General features: G+C 43.1%; 1 protein-coding gene across 1 annotated transcript; it reads right to left on the bottom strand.

Annotated features, from left to right (window-relative positions):
• Window positions 1-244: 244 nt before the first annotated feature.
• Spink1 (serine peptidase inhibitor Kazal type 1) lies at window positions 245-8,583 on the bottom strand. The gene is made up of 4 exons (XM_048331631.1): window positions 8,529-8,583; window positions 6,486-6,517; window positions 4,444-4,550; window positions 245-304 (listed from the first exon to the last, which is right to left on the bottom strand). Exons 1-4 carry the CDS (start codon window positions 8,581-8,583, stop codon window positions 259-261), a joined length of 240 nt encoding a protein of 79 aa, XP_048187588.1. The 3' UTR covers window positions 245-258.
• Window positions 8,584-9,028: the final 445 nt, after the last annotated feature.

Here is a 9,028-nt window from a genome sequence, read left to right as displayed (position 1 = left end):
TGTAATCACGTTTTGTGAGACACAGGCTTCCACATATAAGGAAGACAGGGAAGGAAAGAATACAATGGGGGAAATCTTGTCTGAAATAGCAGAATTGACCAACTGGTCTACCTCGGTCTCTTGGGAGGTTTGTTTAGGTCTCCAGTACAAAGACATAGGACATTGAGGAAAAGGCATGTGAGGAAACAAGGTATCTTTGCATGTGTTTATTCAGTTATCAGGCCAGCCAGCCAGCACAGGGGCCTGGCTTCCAGGTTCTCAGCAAGGCCCCGATTTTTGAATGCGGACAGGAACCTGGCGCTTTCTGCAAAAGAGATTGAAAAAAAAACCCATCAGTTTAAACTGTGCTGAACAAAAATAACCTGGCTGAAAGACAATGAAAAAGATCAGCTTTCTTTTTAATAGGGAGGATTAAAGTTTGTTCTCATTGGTCTCATTCACTTATTCAACAGATATTTGTGGATTGCTATTACATTCACAAAGAATACATCGGGAGAGAAAAGGTCCTTAGGGCCTTTATAGAGTGAGTGGATGTTACTCTAGGTCTGCGATGTGAAGCTCAAATCCACTGCTGCCTCTTTTTCCCTTGGCGAGCTGGGGCCCACGCTACCGCGTTTCCAGCCTCAGTGGCTACTTTGGCTACGGCAGCATCTTGTAGTTGTTTGGCATTTCATTGAAGGGAAATGGGGATCCAGATCGGAGAGGTCTCACAAGAGGAATCATTTGTGTCTCCCAGCCTCTCGCCTCCCTCCAGACTCCCTTTCCACTCTCCTCTCCCCATAGCACCTTTGTCACATCAGTTTCTTCTTCTCTTGTAAGCCAGATATTCTTGAATCCTGAAATCGTTTCTCTTAAGATTGTTTCCAGATAGATCATCCTTTCTTGGAATAAACCAGTAGGTTTACAGACATTCTTCTACTTCTCTGTCACTAGAGAACATTCTCCTGGCCCCCTGATAATTCTTCAGATTTAAGAGATTGTTTGTAGCTCACATTAGTTATACACAGGAAGCAATGGAATGTACATGCTTCTTGTCTAATAAGCACTAACGCCTCGGTATCCTGTTTTCCAAATCACTTTCCTACACAGCAGAAACTTCTGATGGAGCACAGGGCTGAGCTGCTCTCTGTGGCTGTACTCTTCACAGTAATTCAGTGTGCTCACTGCCCACTGCCCACTGCCAAGTAATATTCAAAAATTCGTTTCTCAGTTGCCCTCACCACACTTATTGCGTATTGTGATGAGTGGCATGCTTTAGCACAGATAGAGAGCATTTCTCTTTCTGTGTGTGTGTGTGTGAGAGAGAGAGAGAGAGAGAGAGAAAGAGAGAGAGAGACTTGTCTTGTATACAGACACATGGATGCAGATCAAACTTACTACCTCCTCTACTCTCCCTTGTGAACTTTTCTGAGTATTTCTATCATTACAAAATGTCCTTCTGGACAGTGATGATTTACAAAAGAATTTGCCAGTACAAATTTCCTAAGAAAGCATGGAAGAAATAGAACAATACCTGAGTGAATATCCTTAGCAGACACCTAATAACTGAAGGGATTACCAAATGCAGGGCCCTGTTTAACAACAAAACCCAACACGAAGGCTCAGAGCCTTGCTCTAGTTCCTGAGAAGTGGATTTGTGCAGAGCTTTTAATGGCAATACAGAACTGTAAGAAATGTGTTGTGTTGTCATTTACAAAGAAGTGGAAAGACTTAGGAAAAAATCGTATTAAGTGAAGTGAGCCAGACCCAAAGAAACATGGACTCTATGGTTTCCCTCATTGTAATAATTAGGACACGTCTAGGAGAGTCCTAGCAGAGGATCACAATAGCTCAATAGCTATGTACATATGAACACATAAGATGATGCTAATTGAAATCAACTCCAAGATATAGAAACAAGAGGCTTTTTGTTTTTAATGTACAATGTGAAGATATTTCTTTTTTTTTTCCCTTCATTTTCCACCCTTTGGGTTATCTCCTCTTGTCACCGTTTTTGATTTTGGTACCCTGTGTCTTGTACATATATTTATCTGATTGGGGAAGGGAAAGGGAACAACAAAATGGCGAGACAAAGGACAAAGGGCAAAGCAAAGCAACGGTGATCCTCACAAGACACTAGTTGGATATGAACTTTACAATTTGCGTGGGGGAGGGCAGTCTGGGGAGGGAAAGTGGGAGGAAATAAAGGGAGGGGTAACAATGTTTGACAAGCAATGAACTCATTACCTTACTTATGTAACTGTAACCGCTCTGTGTATCACCCTTACAATAAAAAAAAATCATTAAAAGGGAAATGTGTTGTGCTTAGAAAAACCAAATTTGTCTCTAGACCTACATTTTCTTGCGGAAAAAACAACACAGGGAGACGTGTTACATTTTCCGGCATTCCAATGTTGCTCTCACATTTGCACAGATTTCAAAACCTAAAAGGAGCGGGCAGGAACGAGAAGGTTGTAAAGGTGCTCAGGCCTCTGATGGTGTTTTCCCAGCATTGTACTCTAAATAGTAGGCCTTTGGATCTTTGCCCTTGGAAATTTCCCATGACTTAAGCTGTCCTGTCACTCTCTCCTCCTCCTGGATGGGAATAATGATGTTTGATCTGAATGTCAACAACACAGGTCATGAGAAAATGAACGTGTGTTGGCAAGTTCCTTTCCTGGGTCTCTAAGTGAGAAACAGTTTCATCAGAAAGAGGAGGCTCTGTCCTTGAACCTTCAGGATACTCTAGCCAGCCCTCTTATTCTGGAGACTTATTTTTTGCAACCCTGGCTAAACTCTAAGACACTCCTGAGACCATTTTAAACAGCCTGAGAGAAGGACAGTCATCCTGTGGAATAAGAGAAACGTACAGTTATTTGAGCCCAAGTCCAAGTGTTCAATATCAAGTCAGTCCCGGAATAACCAAGAGCTTTCTAGACCACGTGTTTTGATTGTGCTGCACTTTAGTCGTCTGCACTATGACTCTTTTTCTGCGCTGCCAAGGTGTAGAACCTTGTTCAAAAATGATATTCTTTTCACGAATCTTTTCTCGAATCCTTTTATACAAAGGCATAGTCATCTCTGTTTTATTTCTATACTATTTTACTTATTCTTTTCTGTTGGCATCTGCCACAACTTATAAGAGAAAGTGTGCCCATGACCCTTCATAATAAATATACAGTTGTTGAGTGACAGACAAACCTGTGGGAAATCTATTTCTCTGGATGCTTACGGTTGATTCCCTTCACCCAATTATGGGCATTTCAGGGGGAAAAAGAACTTCATTAATTTGGCTCTCATATTTACGAATGAACATGAATTACACATATACACACACACACACACACATATAATTTGTCACTCATGGGGCTTGAACTCAGGGCCTGGGCACTGTCCCTGGGCTCTTTTGCTCAGGCCTAGCACGCTACCACTTTGAGCCACAGCTCCACTTCCAGTTTTTGAGTAGTTATTTGGATATAAGAGTCTCATGAGGACTTATCTGCCCAGACTGGCTTTGAACTGTGATCCTCAGTTCGTAGCCTCCTTAATAGCCAGGAGTATAGGCCTGAGCCACTGGTGCCTAGCAAGAAAATACTTTTATTCGTCCATAGCTATATAGTACACATTTATATATTTGGGGGCTTGGGAAATCACAATCATTGTATCACAAAAATTACTTGTTAAATTTAAAGTTGTTTTATGTACATGGGCATTTAAATATTCAAGTTATGTAAAGTATTGATATGAAAGTATGAGTTTTTTTAAAAAAATCAATGATGTTTTTTTAAGATTACATGATCCTATCAAATAGAGGGAAGGAGGGGAATAGAAATTGTGCTGTTGAGAGGATCACAAGAGCCCAATGGCTATACCCTTATGAACACATAAGATGATGCTAAGTAAAATGAACTCCATGTTATGGAAACGATTGTTATATCACAGTTGTAACTACTTTCAACGTCCCATGTGTATCTGTAGCTTCTATTATTGATGATGTTCTTGTATCACCTTCCAGTGGTTGTACCTACACTATCTCTGTAATCTTATCTGAGTATATTGGAAACCGTGTATACTGGTATTAGAACTAGGAAATTGAAAGGGAATACCAAAATTGAGAGACACAGGGTAAAAAAAAAAAAAAAAGACAAACAACTACAAAAGCAACACTTGCAAAACTGTTTGGTGTAAGTGAACTGAACAACTCATGGGGGAGGGGGAAGGGAAAGGGGGAGAAGGGAGGGGGGTATGAGGGACAAGGTAACAAACAGTATAAGAAATGTATCCAGTGCCTAACGTATGAAACTCTAACCTCTCTGTACATCAGTTTGATAATAAAAATTTGAGAGAAAAAAAAAAAGAAAATGTGCTGTTGATATTCGGGATGTGGCTTTAGAAACCTAAACTATGGGAAAGCTTGAAAGCAGGGAATATCAGTGTATAGTAAAAGTCAGCGTTTGTACTCACGTATTTTCAGCACATAGCATACATTCATTGGAATAAGTAACTCCATCAGTGCCACAGACGGGCTGGTAGATCCTGGGGCATCCCATCATTTCTTCATTGCAATTGGCCTTGAAATGTCATTGAACACCATTATCATCCACTGCTATCCGCGCTTTGGATTCATAGCAAAATAGTGAGATGGCTTTAATTTCATTGGGGACAGGACTGGAGCTGCAAGACTAGCGCTGACTGTTACAAGAGTCATTCAATCGAGTCTCAAGGCCGACTGCTGCTATGCCCAAGCTGTGTGAGCCCGAGGAGTCTGTTAGCTCCTCCCTGAATCTCGGTCACGTCCTCTGTGAGACGGGAAGACACCATCTGACCCCCTAAGAGGCGAGGCTTGAGGGAGGTGTTCAGGAGACCAGTTAGATAAGGCTCAAGTCTACACGAGCTCAGAACAGGTGCTGCGCGGAACATGCTCGTCCCGACTCCTGCTAGTTCCCTCACACTGCTCTTTCCTACAGCACGCGGAGTCCCTGGGTGTCTGTCATGGTTGGAGTCTTTGCACTGTGCTCCCTCTACTCCAAGGAAAGCTTTGGGTCATCAAATGACTGCTGCAGACTGTGCACTGTCCCAAAGGCTTTTACATTTCAATCTATGTAGAACGTTAATGACGAACATTATCAAAAATCTCACCCCTCGATAAAAAATGACCTAGCTCACAACTGTGGCGTAAACTTTTAATATTACCATTATCATGATTATCATTACTACACTCTTTCTCAAGTGAGGTACAAAGTGGTAAAAAATCTAAGCCACACAAATAGGAATGCCTGGACCCCGCACTTAAAGGCAGCCTCTGCAGTCCCTGAGCTTTGGCTCTTCATTGCCTCATTCTACTACATCTCCCACCAAATATGTTTTGCTCACACTCGTTTATCCTTCCTGGCTGAAAACACAGACTACTCTTTAACGTGGGGCACCGTCTCTCAGCGATCCAACTGGGTTGTATTACTAAAGATAATAGAACCTCTTCACAACACGTTACAGGTACAAGTAAAATAATGTATTCACTCGTGAATTTGAGTTTTATCAGATGTCTCTCTCTAGACATAAATGTACCCCAGAAAGAGCCATTTCTTCTTCTGGCCTCCAAATGTATTGATACTTTTTTTTTTTAATGTGTACCTATGCTGGGGTTTGGCTTCTGGGCTTGGGTGCTGCCCCTTAGCTTTTTTATTCAATGCTAGAGCTCTGCGATATCATCCACAGCTCAGCTTCTAGTTTTCTGGTGGTCTGGAAATAATCTCATGGGCTTTCTTTTCTGGGTTGCCTTTACCATTGTAATTCTCATAGTTCATGCTCTTGAGCATTCAAGGCCTTCGCCACTGCCACCTTGCTAACACTAACTTTGGGGGAGAAGAAAAGGAAGACATGGAAAACTTAAGGCCTAAATATTTTTCCAGAGGAAGAACTCAGTTTACCATTCCGCTCTACCTTATGAATCGGAGCTGCACCTCTGTCATCAGGAGAGCCTCAGAGCTATTTGGTCAAATGGGGTGGAGCAGACCTGAGAGCTTAAGAAGGAAGAGCGACTTCAAGTGGCTTCTACCCCAAACACTTGACAGCAGCCGACAAGTGCACAGAACGTGTCCGCGCGTTTGTGAACTTGACCTTCAGCACAGAGATAGCAGCATGGGAGAGCCACATCTCACAGGTTTAGCCTCCCTGGCTTTCTGACTCTTTTTTTTTTTTTGTCAGTCCTAGGCCTTGGACTCAGGGCCTGAGCACTGTCCCTGGCTTCCTTTTGCTCAAGGCTAGCACTCTGCCACTTGAGCCACAGCGCCGCTTCTGGCCGTTTTCTGTATATGTGGTGCTGGGGAATCGAACCCAGGGCCTCATGTATAGGAGGCAAGCACTCTTGCCACTAGGCCATATCCCCAGCTGGCTTTCTGACTCTTGATCTGAGGCTACACTGAAAGGTGACTGCTGGACTTTACTTGTAGTGGGACCAAACAGATTTATTCTGAGAAATAAAAAAATATATATAAATTTCTCTTTACCTTTCTCCCTAGGGACTCAGCTGTAGCATTACCTAGAAAACACAAGTCAGACAGGTTAGGTTGCCTCCTATCAGGATAAAGACAGCGACGTTCATGTTTAGCGGAGAACATTGTTTACAACGAAGACTGCGGCCTCCTTGTGACACCTTCCACTTGCCACCTCCTCCTAATTTCATCCTCTTTCAAGGACTTAGGACTGTTCCTCACTCTCTCCCTTCCTAAAGACATCTTAAAACAATAAGACAAAAATTTGATTCTGTCTGATGAGAGTATTTCTAGCTATTTAAGTTTTTGAGATTTGGTCAATCATAGTTTGAAACCAAACAAGGTGGAAAATTTTGAAATTTTGTGAGACGCCATCCTAAAAATAAAACCCCCACAAAAAAAAACCAAAGAAAGTCAGCAAAGAGCTGGGCTGAAGACATGATTCACAGGTAGAACACCAGCCTCATTGGTAAGCCATTAGAGTAATCATAAGCTCTGAGTTCAAATCCCCAAATCATTTAAAAAAGATACTAACTTAGTTAAATAATACTCGATAATTGAAACACGACATCATTTCGATTAGGCAACTAGCAAAGAACCTCTGAATGCTTGCCATCACTCTGACAAACAGCTGCTGGACTTCTGCTCACCCAATCGTGAAGGCGGAGCATCTTTGTCGAGGCTCAAGAATGGAGGTAGGGATGATTTATATATGGCGTCGTGAACCGTTCGCAGCAGCAACCATTCTTTCTGATGCGATCGCGTCTTCCATGTGCAATGTTAACAAGGGGGTTCTTTTGCCAACTCTCCACCCGTTCCCTAAGGCCTTTCCCCCCAGTTGCATTACAGCCACTGATTGCACGTCCGAGGGCCTTTCCTGACTTTATGAAGAGTGCAAATACACATTGCATTTCCCCCCCCCCCACCCCAAGCAGGAGCTCGACGGCATCACGTGAGGGGAAGAAAGTAAAGATAGAACACCCAATGGAGGGACTATAAACGGTGAGCAGGTTTGATTTTACTATCAACAGTCTCCGAGAGACCAGAGAACCGTTATTTTGCTTTTACATTGTTGGTGTAGGATTCGTTTTCTTTTGCTCAAGGCTGCCTGCCATAGCTTCGCTTACAGATTTTTGCTGGATAACTGGAGGTAAGCGTCTCACAGACTTTTCTGCCTGAGATGGCTTTGAACCATGATGCTCAGATCTCTACCTCCTCAGTGGCTTGGATTACAGGCGTGAGCCACTGGTGCCTGGCTCCCATTGGTTTTCAGAGTTGATATGAATCTAAAAATTGATAAGCAGGTGCTCACCACAGGTATTAATTTACACGAATTAATATGCCTGAGGAGAAGGAAAGACACTTCTGCTTGTAACTATTTCACAAATACCACAAATGGTATTCTTTCATTTTGTAGCAAAGTGGTGACTTGGCTCTCAGAATAGTAATCTGCTAAATTAAAGACAAGGTTAAAAACGTTAGTCATTTCCAATGACAGAGGAAACTGATCTCGACTCTTGTCAGTTCGCAATTGTCTGCTGACATTTGGGGATTTATGTAATGCCATCTTTTCAAGTGAAACAGTTTCCCACCACACATCTTGCAGATGAAAAATAAAAAAAAGAATCAGACAGCCTATGCCCATTATGTGAAATAATTGGCAGCCACGTTTTTTGTCTGTTTCATTGAATCTCCTGAGAATTTCAATTGTGGAAATTGGCTATAAGCATTTGTACTAACTAGTAAGGTATTTTTTAAAAAAGCATTTTTTTCCTCTCTACTATAACCCTGAGAGTCGGCTCCCCTAGAGCCAAACCTCCACTTCACAAGCATGTCTTACTTAAGTGGTTTTCCTTCTATTATTTCTCGTCTTTTCCTTCTGAAATCCCCACCTCCTGACCTTAGTTCCTTTAGTGTGGACTGAAAGATGAACTAAGACTAGATAGCCATCGCAGAGACAAAGCCAGGTCAGGTTTCCAGATTGTAGTGTGTTCAGCAAAGCAAACGATCCAAGAATGCCAGCAGATTTGAGAAGTACTAAAAAGAAAAACCACCTACCACAGAGAGTGAGCAGAGCCAAGGCACTGAGGAGTAAGGTCCTGTCCACCTTCATGACCGCGGTTCTGTGTCCAGAAGGCCACCGCAAGCTCTGCTGACCGCTGCTCCTCTCCAGAGCCTGGGAGCCGAGGGTCATATAGACAGGCGGCCACGCAGGCTCCACCTGCCGCCCCACGTCACAGGGGCCCCGGGATATCGATTGACTGTCTCGTGCCCTGGCCTCCGGGCCTGGGGAATGCCACCTGCCTGGGGGGAGGGGAAAGCCCAGGAGGGTTGGCCCAGATGCGGTCGGGGAAAGAGTTCCTGTGGGTGAGCTTGACCCCCTCACTTCGGTGATCATGGGACGGCCCTTCGATTTATGAACATGTGCTTTCTTATCAGTAGGTTGAACTCAAAGGTGTGTCTAGTCAATTCTGCATACATGAGCAGGTGTCTCTTTTCTTGTTACCTATTCATGCCTGATCAAGCGGTGAAGAAAGGGCAAGTTAGAGATGGGAAGG

The sequence above is a fragment of the Perognathus longimembris genome, chromosome 22, assembly GCF_023159225.1.
Source record: "Perognathus longimembris pacificus isolate PPM17 chromosome 22, ASM2315922v1, whole genome shotgun sequence".
Classification (NCBI taxonomy): Eukaryota; Metazoa; Chordata; class Mammalia; order Rodentia; family Heteromyidae; genus Perognathus; species Perognathus longimembris.
This window is presented reverse-complemented; position numbering and strand designations above follow the sequence as displayed.